At 38.8% G+C, this 17,972-nt stretch overlaps 2 protein-coding genes across 8 annotated transcripts in view; both read left to right on the top strand.

Moving 5' to 3' along the window:
• Positions 1-897, top strand: part of LOC126085124 (GPI ethanolamine phosphate transferase 1-like) — a 99,798-nt gene extending 98,901 nt beyond the window's left edge. Inside the window, exon 29 of the mRNA XM_049900147.1 lies at positions 592-897. Coding sequence (XP_049756104.1) covers positions 592-715 — 124 coding nt within the window. The 3' untranslated portion in view covers positions 716-897. The remainder of the gene's footprint in view (positions 1-591) is intronic.
• A 5,424-nt stretch (positions 898-6,321) lies between these two features.
• Positions 6,322-17,972, top strand: part of LOC126085121 (GPI ethanolamine phosphate transferase 1) — a 108,789-nt gene continuing 97,138 nt past the window's right edge. Inside the window, exons 1-6 of one of the 7 annotated variants that reach the window (XM_049900140.1) lie at positions 6,342-6,366; positions 10,029-10,218; positions 12,956-13,096; positions 14,498-14,753; positions 17,141-17,262; positions 17,693-17,791. In XM_049900140.1, coding sequence (XP_049756097.1) covers positions 14,533-14,753; positions 17,141-17,262; positions 17,693-17,791 — 442 coding nt within the window. In that variant the 5' untranslated portion in view covers positions 6,342-6,366; positions 10,029-10,218; positions 12,956-13,096; positions 14,498-14,532. Of the gene's footprint in view, positions 6,367-6,408; positions 6,950-8,720; positions 10,219-12,955; positions 13,097-13,186; positions 14,076-14,497; positions 14,754-17,140; positions 17,263-17,692; positions 17,792-17,972 lie in introns of those variants that run through there. The other 6 variants (XM_049900139.1, XM_049900141.1, XM_049900143.1 and 3 more) reach the window with 6 other exon arrangements.

Here is a 17,972-nt window from a genome sequence, read left to right as displayed (position 1 = left end):
ATCCACATTCCCAGAAGAGCTCAAGAAACTCAAAGAGGGAGGCTACCTTACACAGCAAGGCTTCAACTGTAATACTACTACTTATATAACATTTATATTGTATTAGATATTAGAAGTAATCTAGAGATGATTTAAAGTACATGGGGCGATGTGTGCAGGTGATATGCAAATACTACGCCATTTTATGTAATAGACTTGTGCATCCTTAAATTTTGGTATCTGTGGGTGGGGGGAACCCTAGAATGGATCCCTTTCAGATATCGAGGAATGACTGTATATTAATATATCACAAATTTGTTTAAAATGTTATCAGTATCACTTGTATTCTTGTATATTTTAAATATTATGCATTTCCAAATATTATTTATAACTGGACTTGCAGGTTTCACCACACTGCCAAAGAGGTTATGGCACAAAAAGGGTTAAGATTTTCTGCTCTATGTAATATTCTTACAGTGGTTAACAAAAACTGTCTTGTAGACTTAAAATGTTACTGAGATAATCCTTTGTTAATGGGTATAGGATTATTTTATGCTTTTCCTCTTAGATGTTCTCTCAGTTTTCAACATGTTTCTTTTTCCCGTTTTGCAGCATTACCAACTATGCAATGGTCCTGTTCATGACCATCTTCCTGGGATTGGTCAGTGGCCTGGCACAGCTGCTCACAACAAAGAAACTCAAACTATGGGAAAAACCCAAAATCCGTCTCATGTGATGTTGCTGAAGCTGCCATTCAGCACGTGTATCCCATTTCTCACTCTTTTTAAACTCTAAATGGATTGGTATGCCATACAGTCCCATTAGGGACTCAATAAACTTTAAGATGGATATTGATGTATAGCATTTTCTGCACCGTAAGGGAAATTACACTTGGAATTTTGAATTTACAGATTAAACTAGGAATAAAAAATTTCCTTTTTGTGTTTTGCATGCAGGAAATAGTGATTAAGTCTGGAGCAGAGCATAGTAAAGCATTTCCGTTACCTGGCAGCTCTTCTCACTGATGTTTCATAGTTTCACCAGCAACAATCTATTCCCCACTGTACAGCTTCCCATGTACCACGAGAAGAATGTGGTCCTGTGGGGGCGGTATGACGCATCCCAAATCAGGGCTCTGGCTGAGCTTGAAGGGAATCTCCAGGTGGCGTCAGGAATATTCATCAACTCTCAGCACTAGATCTGCAAGTAGCTGTAACTACTAAACTCTATCACTAGAAAGACAACCAAGATTTATTTAAATTTACTAACGCTTCAGTAGAAAAATACTTGCAGGTGTTTGTCATTTTCTTCAGTATGCAATAATACTATCTTAGGCATCTTAGTTTTTTTTTAAACCAAAACAAATTTAAAACAACACAAACTTTGCATCCCCTCTATCTGCGAGAACTTTATCCAAAGGGAATTATCTTTTCTCCCATTGCTAGGTGAAAACACAGAGGTTCTGCTTGTGAGGTCTGCTCACAGCAGGTATTAGCATGTTAAAAAAAGACCTTAAGTTGTAAACAGTGTCAGTAAGTCTATTCCAAGAATGTGAAATTTATACTTAATTGAGTGATAAGTTGTATTTACAATCTGCTCCAGGCTAGAAGCAGCTAGCGTTGGGAATCACAGATACGGGTGGCATCTCTTTAACCACTCTAGATTGTTGGCCAGTTTCTGACCCTCCAGGGCTCAAGGCAAGTGGAGAAGACTTATTAGTGATTTTATTGTTTATTGCGTTTTCACAGTCAGCAAACTAAATGCTCTACTATTTTTTTTTTCATTACTGAAATCTCATGGAATTCCTGGCAATATAAAAGTAGCAATTGCTGGATATTTTGTCTTGCTGATGGAAAACATTAACCAGGAGTGTTTTTTTTTAATTGTAGACTCATGTTATGCTTAATAGCTTATCTCTGAAGGTTGAATTGTTTTGACAGAAGTTAAGCCTAGGGTTAAACTTTCTCACACTATCATAATTAGCGTGAAACGTGCTACGTTTCTGACTGTGAGAGTCTAGCTCAAAGCACCAAAGTCCTCTCATTAAATTTAGATCCCTATTTGTAAACCAATTCGAAAGGACAAAATATTTTCAAATTTTTATTTATATTTTCCAGTAAGTGACCTTTACATACCAATATAGACTTGGCTTTTTGCCCTGGACATTATCTAGTAGAATCCATTTCATCTGATAATGAAAAATAAAAAAAGCCGTCGATTCCGACTCATAGCAACCCTGTAGAACAGAGTAGAACTGCCCCATAGGGTTTCCAAGGAGTGCCTGGTGGATTTGAACTAGCCGACCCTTTGGTTAGCAGCTGTAGCACCTATCCACTATGCCACCAGGGTTTCTGAAAGATAAATAGCTTTGCTTTTTCCCTTGTCTGACTGTTTACAACTGAATTCTGCCTACTATCTTCAGAGTCTTTGTGGGAAGACTGATCCAAAGCAGGTTGAACAGAATCACAAATTACTGAGATGGCAAAATGTTCGTTTTTTAGCAAAATGTTGTGGATTGAATTGTGTGCCCCTAAAATGTGTGTCAACTTGGCTAGGCCATGATTCCCAGTATTGTGTGATAGTCCTCCATTTTGTGATCTAATGTGATTATCCTGTATGTTGTAAGTCTTTGAGGCAGGATTAGAAGCAGTTATGTTAACAAGGCAATATTCAATGGACAGGGTTAGGTCTTATCTTGAGTCAATCTCTTTTGAGATATATAAAAAAAGAACCAGCAGAGAGAGGGCCATCACTACCATCAAGAAAGAAGAGCCAGTAGCAGAGTGTGTCCTTTGGACCTGAGGTCCTGGACTGAGGAAGCTCCTAGACCAGGGGAAGATTTATGACAAGGACCTTCCCCCAGAGCTGACAAAGACAAAACCTTCCCCTGGAGCTTGCACCATGAATTTGGACTTCTAGCCTTCTGGTGGCATAGTGGTTAAGAGATAAGCTGCTAACCAATAGACTGGCAGTTCAAATCCACCAGCTGCTCCACGGAAACCCTATGAGGCAGTTCCGCTTTTTCCTATAGGGTCACTATGAGTCTGAACCGACTCCATGGCACCTAACAACGGCCTCCTACACTGTGAGAGAATAAATTTCTGTTTGCTAAAGCCATCCACTTATGGTATTTCTGTTATAGCAGCACTAGAAAACTGAGAAGTCCATTTCCCTGTAGAAAGAAAAATTACTGTATTTTTAAAACATTGGCAATAGTATAAATCTCAATGGGTTTAATGTTTTAAAAATTGTAACACATTAATAGAAAATGCTTTGGCGACAATTAATTTTTTCTGTATCACATTCACTTTTGCTTCATATACATAGCTACAAACTCTTACCAATGAAGCATACAAATGGCCTTTTATTATATATGCTGTTTTGGATTAATGGTAGTTACTTTTCCATAATAAGATCATATCCAATAAAACAATTTAGATTTTAACACTTTTCCTTGTCTTCATTTGCAAAATGGGGATAATTCCATTTAATCCAAAGACTCATTGTAAATATTAAATGAAATAATGAACAGGAAACATGCACGACACTGATATGAAGGAGTTATTGATACTGATACAACTCAGGGGAAGTCAAAATATCTTATTCCTTGTTTCCAAAACAATCAATTGTAAGATCACTTTAATAATTTAATCCTTTCTTGGGACAGAAAAAGAATTCCTATTACATTAAATATGTAAATCAACTATAAAACCTTCACTTTTACAATTGAAATGTGTAAAAATTGTGTCTTACAATTAAAATATTTATATAATCTGCCAATTTAAAAACTTTAAGGTTTTTTTTTTGAAATGATGATCGAGTACTTACAAATCTGACTTGCTCCATCAAAGACCATTTCTCATGATTTAATAAACTAATTTTACCCTCTAATTTCTGTACTAGAAAAGGAGGTTTAAAATCAAAATGTGAGAAAAACCAACTCAAGATCTCACATTACATATGCTCTTACATAAATACTTTTTATGGACATAACCAGTTAGCTATCTCTCACCTCTATAAACCGAGGAGTTTCAAAGTTTAGAGGAAGGTTGCCTAATTGGTTTAAGGGCCTCTAATTCATCTTCTTCTACTCCACTGGGCACATCCACAAGATCTTTACCAGTCACTCCAAACTCTCAGTAAAGTTGCATAAACCTGGAGGTTTTGAAGTGTTTAATATGACATTCCATAATTCAAAATCCTAAATGACAAAAATATTTTAAAAATCTAAAGCAATTTTATCCTGTATTTTTGAGATCGATGTTATTCATCACTGCTAATATCTTTAATACACGACACAATATTGTTGGCATGTCAAAGTGTACATATGAATGTTCCAAGTGAGTAAGCATCATTCTTATTTTGTATTTCCCCGTCCAATATTCTTGAAAGTTGCAGGTCCACCTAAATTTTCTGATATTCTAAGTAAACAGGTTTAACGCTCTTAGATGTCAAGATAGAGACCGGCAGTCTGCCCCACATCTTCAATAGGCAAAGGGCTGTGTCTGCCATCTTCTATGAGTTAGGAACTAACTGCCTGTCTTTAACCTATCACCTTATTTAGGTATGCTTCCAGTTTCTGGCCAAGTTGAGGAAAACAAGACTGGGGTTGCAGAACCAGCTGCAACTGGCAAGAACTAGATCTGGCCTGTCTGACATGCACAGAAACATCTACCCTGTCCTCCGGGTGACCCCGGAATTCTCCCACTGGAGGGAACCAAACTTTAGCGGCCCAAGATTAGGGAGAGGCTTTCAGAAGCGAGGGGTCGAAGCCCAAGATCGGATCCTAAGATCTGGTTTGAGAGGCTCCCCCCTTTTTAGGCTGAGCAAGTGCAGAAAGGCCAGACTGCTCTGGGAACGCCTTTTTGGGCCAGACCAATCAGCAAGCCGGCCCCACCTGGAGGCGCTCGTCCAGACCCTAGATCCGATTTGCTTCACACATACAAACTCCTTGGGCTATTGTTCTATGAGCCTTCTTGGCGATGTCCCAGTGTGCTCCTTTGCTTGGCCAACCAAATAAAGCTTCTTCTTTTGCTTTCACCCATTTCGAGTCTCTATGGCCCCACCAAGCAGATCTGGAACAGTCCGGTTACAAGATGTTACAAGAAATATAAACTCTTTAAGGCTTGTATTAAAGCTTGTAAAACATGCTTAAATATTTGTATGAAGTAATAGAATATGTCTAGACAAGGAAAGTCATAATTCATAAATTGTACCTATTACAGGTTATAAATGCGCTCTGTGATAACATTAACTTTGTTTTACCTTTCTTTATATCCCAACCTATATATTTGGTGTCCCTGGGTGGCTCAAATGCTTAAATGTTCCACTACTAACAGAAAGGTTGGTGGTTAGAACCCATCCAGAAGCGCCTCGGAAGAAAGGCCTGGTGATCTGCTTCGGAAAGGTCGCAGCCTTGAAAAGCGTATGGAGTTCTACTCTGATACACATGGGGTTATCAAGAGTCTGAATCGACTGGAAGGCAACTGACGCCTGAAAGGCAACAAAGGGCAGCTACTCCCCGGAAACACGGCTCTCCCACCCTAGGCGGGGTCCCGCTCTGCCTCTGGAAGTTGCCCGGTTTGGAGAAAGAGTCGCGCAGCCGAGGCAGCTCACGGCCGCTCTCTAACAGCTCGGTGTGCAGCTCGAGGGCCGTCAGCAAGTACTGATCGCGCAACACCTGAGCCGCGATCGCATCAATGGACAGTCGGGCCCGGGTCTCCCCAGAGCTCCCCAGCGCCGCCCTAAAGCCACGGATCTTGCGGCGACAGGGAGCCCACAGAGCCAGGATCCAGGGCACCCCCAGAACCCAGCCGAAGTCCTAACCGCCGCTCCTCAGTCGCCACTACCTCGTCGTTATCCTCGGCCGAATCGCTGAGGAATGGATTCACGCCGCCGGCACAACCACCTCCAGGCGCCATCGCTGTCATCTTATCCTGTTCCTGTCAGGAGTGTGGGTGCCTCCCTGACTTGGCTCTGACAGGCCGTGGCCTGAATCTCCCCTAAACCACAGCGGGCACTGCGCGCCTCCACAGGCCGGGCCTGGCCGGGTCCCGCCTCCCCAACTGGAGACCAGACGTGGCTCAGATGCAGAATATCCCAAAATACCATCTCCCGCGGCCTTAGCCGCGTCTAAACAGGCATCTTCCTGGTCTCCAGTCTCGCGAGATATCGTGCGTGTCCTCTCCCTCTCGCGGCCCCACCTCTCTCGGAGCCCCGCCTCAGTCCTGCCCATTCTCAGCACCAGAGCGCAAGGATTGAAGGCCCCGCTCCCTGCTCAAAAGAAAAACCCCGCCCCCAACTCATAACTGATTGGTGGATGGAGGAGGGAGGGTGGAGCGAAGGGGGCTTCGTTCTAGAAGTATCGCGAGAGCAGCTGCGGAACCGGTAGGAGTTGGGGGCGTTCAGTGGTGGAGGGATGGTTGTGTGGTGTCTTGGGAGACTTTATTGGCTAGCGTTTAGGGGGTGAGAAGGGGCGCTGCCCGAGAGCTTTAATGGCCTTCGACTCTGAGGAGGCCCTATTCCCGAGTCAGGCCTGACCCGGGTGAGCCCCAGGTAAAATCCAGGGGCTGAAGTGCCGAGACACCGAAACTGCAGCCTCGCTCCCGTGGGAGCTTCACCTTTCTGTGTTTGCTGCCAGTTGGTGACGTTTCTCGGCCCAGGTAGCAAGCGTCCAGGGCAGGAGTCAGGGCTTGGCTTCCTTTTCCTTACCTCCTGCCATGTGCCTGCTGCCCCTAGGGGCCTGGCGACAGCACCCAGTGCTTGCACCGCAGGGAGAGCGCCTTCCTGGGGTCAGTCCTCCACCAGTGGGACAAGGCGCTCAACGGCAAGTGGGGCCCTGAGGTCTGGAGTTTCCCGCACCTGTGAACACTCTGATAACCTCGACTGGGCTAACACACTCTTAGGTGCTCAATAAACACTTAGGGTTTAATACACCTTGAAAATCAGTTTCCACCCCATCCCTAGAGAGGTAAGTAAACTGAAGTCTAAAGACGTTCAGTGACCTGGTCAAGTCAACTGAACTAATCTGTGTTGAAAGGCCCTGCAGCATTTCTGATGGCGTACATTTAGGCGAGAATCTAGGGTTTTATTATTTTAAAAGCTGGACGCTTTGGAGAAAGTTATTTGCTTTATCAAGCGTTATCAAATTTAGAAGCTCAGCGTTTTATCTTTTGTGTGGTTCCTTGATTATAGTCAGGTGGTTTAGGGGATGTTTTCCACTCAACAGTATTTGAGTGTTTTTCTTGATACCTTGTTTTCAACACATACACACTGACAAATTGTCACTTTTACAGATTTTAGATTCCCTTTCCTAGAGCTGCCAATAAGCACCAAAATAAATAGGTAGAAGTATCAGGTAAGTTACATATCACACTGTAGCAATAAAGTATCTCCTTCATTTTGTGGAAAAATTAGAGCATTGTATAGAACCTTAGATCAGCTTCTTGGTTTAGATGTAAAGGTACAGTTAAACATATGCTTTAGTTTCAGTTTACCAAGACTTAATAAACTAGAATTTACATTTGGATGAGGTTCCCCCTCTCCCAGAAGCTTTTTTAAAAACAGTGTTGGCATCAAGGAGCCCTGGTGGTGCAGTGGTTAAGACCTTAGCTGCAAACGAAAAGGTCAGCAGTCTGAATCCACCAGCTGCTCCTTGGAAACCCAGTGGGGCAGTTCTACTCTGTCCTATAGGGTTGCTATGAGTCGAGATCTATTTGAAGGCAAGGCCTTTTTTTAAGTATCAAGAATTCAAAGTAATATTTCATAGAGATTATAGAGCATTTTTTTTTTTTGTCCCATATATTGAAGAAAATCTATGGGAAAAAAATCCCTAATAACAGGAAAATAGCATCAAAATAGTCAGCCCTGTATTCTGTTAGATATTTGTTAGGAAAAGGGATTGCTGATTTTTATTTTAGTTGAGTTTGCCAGAAGGAACGGAGTAATGGGAGGGATTCGTGAATGGCAGGAAGCGCCATGAGTAGAAGTGGGTTGTTTGTACATATATTTCCATCTCTCTTAAAAAGAAGATTGGCAGTTCATATCCACCAACTGCTTCTTGGAAACACTATGGAGCAGTTCTACTCTATCCTATTGGGTCAGTATGAATCTGAATCAACTCAACAGCAATGGGTTTTTAATGGGAAATTTTAGAAATCTCCTACACTTAGAGTCCCTTAGTGCACTGAAGAATTATTAATAATTGCTGATGTCTAAAAAATTGCTGATCTCTACTTATAATTTATTCTTACTATTGTCGGAAAATGTTCTTTCTACTTTGTAAGATTTACATTGAACTAAGCTTTTACAGTTAATGTTTTAGCTGAATATTATGAATAGTAATTTAAGTTTACACCTTAGTGGTGAAAAAGATTTCCTTTTTTCCCAAGTACTCCAAATGTTTTATTGGTTAAAAAAATAATTTTTAAATTTTACTCGTCCTAAAATAATCACAGTAACATTTTAAATTCATGTGTCTGGTTCGCTTTAAGCTTTAGTAAGTGCTTAATGATTTACTGTTTCTCAGTGTGTGGTAAACATTCCACAAGTGTATGCTTGATAATTTTTCTTGGTACAGGGATATGTGTCTGTTTTAATAATTACGCATTTATTTTGGAGGTTTCTTTTCTGATGGCAAGCAATTCAAAGTTTTCTTTTTAAATACATCTAAACCGAAATGCCATTTTATTTAAAAGAAAAATAGTAATAACATTGTTTAATATACATGTTCTTGGCAATAATAAAACAAATAGTATGTGAATGCTGACATTTGAAGATCACTGCAATTGTATTTATATTAAATGACTGCGATCACTTAAGAATAAAAGTTTTTTTTCGTTCAAGTCCCCCAACTCTTCACTGGTCCTGTATATGTTACGGAGGAACGGAAAAGAGAAGCTAGGCAACCTCTAGTGGCTACAGTTGCATGGTGCATGTACCTTAAAAAACAAAAAAAATCCCACAGTTGCTACGGAGTCAATTCCAACCCACCTTAGAAATGATAATTTTAAATAATTTATGCACCAACACTTGCATTCTTATTGAATGCCTAGGTATAGATAGATGCTGTGTTGTAGTTCTAGGAGAAAAAGGATACAAGCACCATCCGACTGTCGTGGAACTATGGTGAAGTGACAGAGACAGGCATTAATCGAAATGTAATTACAAACTCTACAAGTAAAGGTTTTGGTTTCTATCTTGGACTGCATTGAAGACTTCTCTGAAGAAGTGGTGCTTGAAAGCTTAAGGAGATTTTAGGAGTCAATGGGATTAGAGAGAGCAGAGGCCAGGTTGTAGACCGCATTGTACAGAGAGGAATCGCACCTATGAATATTTTCTAGGAGGTAAGGGCATAGGATATTTGAAATGAAAGAAAATCAATATGGTGTGATATAATAAAGCAAGAGGGAGATCTATAAGAAGAGGCTAGAAAGGGAGGCAGAGCCCAGTCTTTGTGATAAAGATTTTGATATCGGTTAAGATGAGGCTGGGGAGAACCATGGAAGGGTTTTATACAAGGAGTAAAAGGATCACATTTACATTTTGAAAAAAGGAAAACAGAACAAAAAAGCAATACTCTTGCTACACTGGAGGAAAGGATCAGTGAATAACTAGAATGGATATGAAGAGATCTATTAGTGTATTGGAGCTCTGGTGGCACAGTAGTTAAGAGCTTGGCTGTTAACCAAAAGGATGGTAGTTCGAATCCAGCAGCTGCTGCTTGGAAACCCTATGGGGCAGTTCTATTCTGTCCTGAGTCAGAAATGACTCAACGGCAATGGGTTTGGGTGGCAGTGGGGATAAAGACAAATGAATGGATTCATGAAACATAAAATAATATTGTTGGATTAAGTATGGAAAGAAAAGGAGAGTACAGAGAATGGCTCCTGCTTCTTTGACTTACATACGTGGGTGGAAAGTGGTGCTATCACATGAGATTATGAACACTAAGGAAGTTAGGAGGGTAGTAGACAAAGGTTAGAGGGAACATAGTGAGTTTGGTTTTTGACATACTCAATTGGAGAGTCTTTGAAATATCTGTTGCACAGGTAATAACTGACATTCAAGGTTATGAACTAAACTGCTTGGAAGTCAAGAGTGAGATGACAAGAGGACATAAGAACAAACTTTGAGTAACTCCAAAATTGAATGACCAGAGACCCTTCTACATAGAGTAGTAGAAGGAAAACTGAAGGAGTGATGTTCACAGAAACCAAGGGATGAGAGCTACTAGAAAAAGTAAGTGTGGTCAACAAGGACAAATTGAATGGAGAACTCAAGAGGAAAACTAAAAAATGGCCATTGAATTTTACAGTATTGGCTATCTTAGTGAAAGCCTTCTCTCTGAATTTTTATTGTGCTTTAAGTGAAAGTTTACAGTTCAAGTTAGTTTCTCATACAAAAATTTTTACACACATTGTTATGTGACCCTAGTTGCTCTCCCTATAATGTGACAGCACAGTCCTCCTTTCCACCCGGATTTCCCGTGTCCATTCAACCAGCTCCTATCTGTTTCTGCCTTCTCATCTCACCTCCAGACAGGAGCTGCCCATTTAGTCTCATGTACCTACTTGAGCTAAGAGGCATACTCTTAAGAGTATCATTTTATGTTTTACAGTCCAGTCTAATCTTTGTCTGAAGAGTTGGCTTCAGGAATGGTTTCAGTTTTGGGCTAACAGTCCAGGGGCCATGCCTTCTGGGGTCCCTCCAGTCTCAGACCATTAAGCCTGATCTTACGAGAATTCGAGTTCTGCACCCCACTTTTCTCCTGCTCCGTCAGGGACTCTTCTTGTGTTCCCTGTCAGGGCAGTCATTGGTGGTAGCTGGGCACCATCTAGTTCTTCCGGTCTCAGGCCGATGGAGTCTCTGGTTTAGCTCTTTCTGTCTCTTGGGCTAATAGTTTTCTTGTTGCTTTGGTGTTCTTCATTCCGCTTTGCTCCAGGTGGGTTGGGACCAATTGATGCATCTTAGATGACCACTTGCTGGCTTTTAAGACCCCAGATGCCACTTACCAAAGTGGGATGCAAAATGTTTTCTTAATACACTTTGTTTTGCCAGTTGACCTAGATGTCCCCTGAAATCATGGTCCCTAGACCCCTGCCCCTGCTACTCTGACCTTCGAAGTGTTTGGCTGTGTTCAGGAACCTTCTAAGCTTTTGGTTTAGACCAGTTGTGCTGACTTTCCCGGTATTGTGTGTTGTCCTTCCCTTCACCTAAGATAATTCTTGTCTGCTACCTAGTAAGTGAATACCCCTCTCCCTCCCTACTCGGGTAAACATCAAAGTATGTTTTCTTCTGTGTTTAAACCTTTTCTTGAGTTCTTGTGTTAGTGGTCTCATACAATATTTGTACTTTTGCGACTGACTTAATTCACTCAGTGTAATGTCTTCCAGATTCATCCATGTTATGAGATGCTTCGTGGATTCATCTTTGTTCTTTATCATTGCCTAGTATTCCATTGTGTGAATATACCATAATTTTTTTATTCATTTGTCTGTTGATGGGCCTCTAGGTTATTTCCATCTTTTTGCTTTTGTAAACAGTGCTGCAGTGAACATGGGTGTGCATATATCTATTTGTGTGAGGGCTCTTATTTCTCTAGGATATATTCCAAGGAGTGGGATTGCTGGATCTATGGTAGTTCTATTTCTAGCTTTTTAAGGGAGTGCCAAATCCATTTCTAAAGTGATTATACCATTTTACATTCTCACCAGGAGCGTATTAGTGTTCCAGTCTCTCCACGATCTCTGTGAAGATATTTTTTAATTACTTCATGGTTAAATGAAAATATTAAAAATACTTCCTGGGCTTGAGATTGTACTTTTAGAAGGTGTTCTACTCAATGCCTCATTTTCCATTCATCATATTTAGTTTGTTATGCTGGGATTATTTTCCCTGATTTTTTTTTTGCTAGTGGTGGAGTGGGGAGGAGAGGGGCCGAGGTGAGGGAATGGGAGATTAGGATACCTTTATGAAACAATAAAAAAGAGAAACACATGTTGGCAAGTTCCTTCATTTATTTATCATTCCAAACCAAAAAACCAAACCTGTTGCTGTCAGGTCAGTTCTGACTCTTAGCGACCTTACAGGACAGAGTAGAAGTGCCCCTTAGGTTTTCCAAGGCTGTCATCTTTATGGAAGCAGACTGCCACATCTTTCTCTGAGGAGGGGCTGGTGGATTCAAACTCCTGACCTTTTGGTTAGCAGCTGAGTGCTGAAAAAGAATTTGTTTCAGCTGACAAAAGATTGATTCCATATGTATCAGAAGCCTTAAAGATGCTCATAGCCTTTGACTAACTGCATTCTATAGGCAGTATCATAGACAAATAATATGAAATGTCTAAAAAGTTAGCACATAAAATTTACACAAATTCATTTCATTGATGCTTTTAATAGTGAATGATTGGAAACAGCTTCAGTGCTTAAAAAGATGGAACTGAGTAGCAAAAGTATGATGGTTTCCATAGAATACAGTATTATATAGCCATTACTAACATGTATGAAGAGTTTTTGTTTTACTCACAGGGAAATACTAATGTTTGTTAAAAATCGATATATAAAATTGTGAACCTCTGTAAAAATGTAGGTAGGATGAAACTAAGAAAATATTAACAGAGTTTATCTCTAGGTACTAGAATTATGAGGAAATTATACTTTTCTGTATTTCCTAATTTTACCACGTTAATGTTTTATTTTTATATTCAGAATACCATTATTAAGACGTGGTTTAATGTGTATTTGAATCTCATATATTACTAGAAAAGAAGCAGAATATTATGAAAATCCTGCTTAGATTGTAGAATTTTATATCCTATTTAAGGAATTTTTATACTTAGTGGAATATCTTTGATATTTAGTTGACCCTTGGTTCTCAGAAAAAAAAGTGGTCTATAGTATGACCTTTGCTCTGTTGTATTTTTTTTTTATGATGTGCTTGCCTTTAATAAAAGTTTTACCAGAGTTTCATTTTTCGCAGGGTATTTTGCCATGGTGCTATTTTTATGATATGATTTTTCAGGTCAGCATGAATAAGATGTGTCTGTAATTATAATACCTCATCTTCAGTGGTTCTCAGCAAAGGGGCACTGTATATAACTAATGCTACATTATGAATAAGGCAAGTTATTTTTATTTTTTCTTTGTAGAGATATATTTACAACTAAATGCAAATCTTTAATTTGTGTTTTGAAAAGTGCTCCCACAAACAGCTTACTTGTGACAATTAATTGCTTACTGTATTAATAGTATTATTTAATGTTTCATATTAGTTAGCTTTTCCCTCCTAAGTACTTGTAGCCCGTTGCTGTTGAGTCGATTCCAACTCATAGTGGCCCTATAGGACAGGGTAGAAGTGCCCAATAGGGTTTCCAAGGAGCAACTGGTGGATTCAAACTGCCGACCTTTTGGATAGCAGCCAAGCTCTTAACTGCTGCACCGCTAGGGCTCCTGGCTATGAGCCAGAATTGATGTGACTGCATGCAACAACAAGTGCTTGTAACCTAATCAGATTTGTGACTGTGTCTTTTTGGTGTTCTCTGTGTAGTACCCCAGCACAGAATTACGCACATAGTATATGCACAGTATATTTTTGTGAATGAAAAAATATACAATCTTGTTCTTCTTTATGTTAGTTCAGGAAACTAAAAATAAGTGATTTCTTTATGAATGTAAATTTTTGAAGTGCAGATAAAGCTTAACTGCTTTTTTTCTTCATAAGATTTAGCTAAATGAAAGAGCAAAATGCACATTATTAGCTCAAGTTAGTGATAGTCAAAAGAAGGCTGGATAATGTCTACCCACTGGGACCACCAGAGCCCTTAGAGCTGTTTACCAAGAGTTAATCCACAAATATTTAAATGATTTTAAATTCCTTAGCATAGCAACGAAAGCCATATGAGCAACCAAGAATACCATGAATTATGTTTTCTATTTTATATAGGATTTAATTTGACTGAAGTCTTACTTATTTTAAGAAAACAAACCAAATCAGTTACCGTTGAGTTGATTTCAACCATGACAACCCCATGGAAATGTGCTCCATAGGGTTTTCAAGACTGTGACCTTTCAGAAGCAGATCACCAGGCCATTCTTCCAAGGTGCCTCTGGATGGGTTTGAACCACTAGCCTTTCATTTAATAGTTAAGAGCTTAGCTTTTTGTGCCCCCTAGTTTCTCTATTTACTTATGTTAGGACTGACTTAATTCTTTCTTAGTTCTTTGATCCTATGCTAATTTTTACAACCTTCATATGCGTTTCTGTTTATCGCAAATAGTTTGTTATTCCTACTTGCTTACATATACTGGAACTTTTTTTTTTCTCTTTTGAGCAGCTGCATATTTTATCATTTCAGTAATATTTTTACTATTAAACAATGTTTATTCTTACCACAGTAAATGAAAGTAAAGTTGTAAATTATGTATGTATTAAAATATAAGGTCAATCTATGTCATCAAAATATGTGAAAATATATATAATTGCTTTAAGATTTACCCAAATTTAATTTTGCTTTCTCTTTCAGTTTTTTTTCTTGAATGTTAATTAGTAACACTGGATATGCTGCTGTTTTTTATTTTGGGATTACTTGTGCATTTTGTGTTCTTCGCCTCCATCTTTGACATTTATTTTACGTCTCCTTTGGTTCATGGGATGACTCCTCAGTTTACACCATTGCCTCCTCCAGCGAGAAGGTTAGTGTTATTTGTTGCTGATGGCCTGCGAGCAGATGCACTTTATGAATTAGATGAAGATGGAAATTCCAGAGCACCATTTATCAGGTGAGCATGTCAGCTAGTGCAAAGCTGTCTCTTAAAAATGTTTTCCTGAGTTCAAGTAAACAGCAAAATATTTTACCGTTTCTGTCACATTGGGCACAGGGATGATGACGAGAAAGAAAATAGGGCACACATGTAGGTCTCATGAGTTAGCATTGTACTGCCACTTTATTTCCCCCTAAGCATTATTTTTACAATTTTGGTAGCTGATAGGTGAATTGAAATGTATGGCTTTAGCTACTTGGTCTGATTTGTCCTAAACTTGGTCAGAATTCACTATATTATTTTTCTCTTAAAAAATAAGGCTATTAAAATTTTTAAATAATAACAAACATAAAAATTAACCACTAATTACCATTGATTGTGTAATCGGAAAAGATACTCAAAATACAACCTTCTGTAAAATAACAAAGTCCTTACTAGGTATACATTATTGTTTAATGTAACTTTGCTCGTGCTAAGTAACTAACAAAAGAAAATTTGGTATTTCAGACTTATGGTTCCCCTACAAGTGATTATTCTTCTGGTTAGAAGCAAATCCCTGAAAACCTAAATCTCCTCATGTGCCTCTGCCAATGTTGTGGTGGGGACATTAAAACTGAAATTTATATGGAAATTTATCTAAAACACTCTACAGCAAGCTACTCTTCCCTTTTTTTACCCACCACCACTGCTTTCTATACTGTAACTTTTATTTTTCTTTATAGCACTTATCACTTTGTGATATCATGTGATGTTCTTACTCATTCATGTGTAAATTCCATGAGGGCTGGAACGTTGACTGTTTTATGCACCACTTTATCCCTAGCTCTTAGAACATAATAAATGTTTAACAAATATTTGTTGACTGATAGAAGAATGAGTGAATGGCTAATGCTACATTGAATTTTCAGAAAATAGATTGTAATGGCTTAAAGAAATGCATGATGTACAGAATAAAAACAAATGAACAAATCAGGAAAATTGAAAAATAGAATAGGAAAGTAAAATCAAGCCAAGGTTCAGGTTAAGGTTAGTACACAAAAATTCATAACATAAACTTCCACAAATATATAAGATGTTTGGGTGAAACATTTGGATGTGGCCTAAAAAAAATGTAGTTCATTGCAGAATTAATAAAAATATACTGGCTCTTAAGGAAAAACCAAACTGCTTTGGTACTTAGCAGTTGTTTCTCCTTCAGGAGGGAGCCCTAGTGGTGTAGTGGTTAAGCGCTTGGGTGCTAACCTAAAGGTTGGCAGTTCCACCTCATCAGCCATTCCATGGGAGAAAGATGTGGGATTCTGCTTCTGGAAAGATTTTCAACCTCGGAAACCCTATGAGACAGTTCTAACCTGTCCTGTCGGGTCACTATGAGTTGGAATTGACTCGAAGGCAAGGGGTTTGGTTTTTCTCCTTTGAGCCTTACTAAAGGACATAACGTGTCATGTAGAGGATGGGGAGCTCAAACAGTTGATGTGCTTTGTGTTGTGTACCAGTGTATACTGACAATTTCAAAAATTGTATTTATTACAAAGTAAGTATTAAGAGGAGCTAAACTGGTACTTACACTTTTCTAAAGATGTACTGAGTCAAGCATTTATCTTGAAAATGTCATTGATGCATTCATTGTTTTATTCTCAGCCCTAACGGCCTTTCACTTACAGTTGCTTTCCTTCCAAAACTTTGAGAATCATTTTGTAAATCAATTGAAAGAATGTTGATACATTTTAACCAAAGAAACATTTTGCATGTTTTAATCTCAAATTTACAAATATAACTTCTAATCAGGAAAGTAGCTGTTTCTGCCCCTCTCAATTTTTTATTTTGAGAATTTTCCAATTACATAGAAGGTGAGGGAATTTTATGATAAACATCGGTATACCCTTAACCTAGGTATACCAATTTTTAACTTTTTCTGTTTGTGTTCCCTCTCTGTACATGCATGTACGTGAGCACACGCACATACTCTTTCACTTATTTTTTTCTAAACAGTTTGAAATCAAGTCATGACACTTGAACCCTGAACACTTTAGCATGTGTATCCTAAGAACAAGAGCATTCTCCGACATGAACACAATACCATTGTCACATCTAATAAATTTAAAATTGAGATAATAATATCATGTATATCAGTGACCTGTATGTGACAAACCACGTCAGTAGTTCGTGGCTTAAAACAGAAGTGGTGTTGGTGTGGTGTTTGGGAAGGTCTTTGCTGGTGTCACCTGGACCACTGCATTCAGCTGGTGGGAAGGCTAGGACTGGGCTCAGGATTTGAAAGATTCCTTTCTTCTTAAATTTTAACCCTTTTTGGTTTTGATTCCTTCTGTGATGATCTTATTTTTCTGAAGCCCTATGAGAGCATTTAATTGTAGTCTGTATTAACTATTCATCTTAATATCTTTTAGGAATATCATAGTGCATGAAGGCAGCTGGGGGGTCTCTCATACACGTGTGCCAACGGAATCTAGACCAGGGCACGTAGCCCTGATTGCCGGATTTTATGAAGATGTCAGTGCTGTTGCCAAAGGTATAGTCTATTTAGACAAGTTTATTACATGAAAAATTTAATGCTGAATCGTGTCACGAAGTAAGAAGTGTGCTCTGAAGTACTTTTGACAAGAATTTTTGCATGCCTTGCTTACATGAACACACAGTTGTATTCATTTTGGAATTAAGCTTTAGTGTTTTATCATCCTGTGGTATTGAAAGACTGTGATTGGTCTAACCCAAGGATCCATGGTTTTCCTAGGTGTTACCCTCAAGAGTTCAAAAGTGATTCTGTATTTTTGTAAGGAGTAACTGCTCTGTTAATAGCTTTTAATCTATTATTAGTTTTATATCTGTTCTGTGACTATTTTTTGCTTATTATTATTTGAAGAATACTTCTTTAGGGGTTTACTTCACCGTGTATAGATTACTATTGTTATGTGTGCCTTTTTCCCCTCTATTATCTGAAGGATGGAAGGAAAATCCTGTAGAATTTGATTCTCTTTTTAATGAAAGCAAGTATACATGGAGCTGGGGAAGCCCAGATATCTTACCTATGTTTGCCAAAGGTAAGAGTCATTTATTGTATTCCCTTGTGTAGTAAATAGGCAACAAATTAGTATGCTAATTTGTAAAACAGTAGCTAATTACTGTCTTTTATTGATTTCGAGACACCTGTTTTCACATTTTAACATCTCTGAAATAGAGATCTTTATCATAATGGATAGATATGTCAATTTAATTGGCAGT

This window comes from Elephas maximus, chromosome 11, assembly GCF_024166365.1.
Source record: "Elephas maximus indicus isolate mEleMax1 chromosome 11, mEleMax1 primary haplotype, whole genome shotgun sequence".
Lineage (NCBI taxonomy): Eukaryota > Metazoa > Chordata > Mammalia > Proboscidea > Elephantidae > Elephas > Elephas maximus.
The sequence above is the reverse complement of the archived record's forward strand: the minus strand, read 5'-3'. Positions and strand labels throughout refer to the sequence as shown.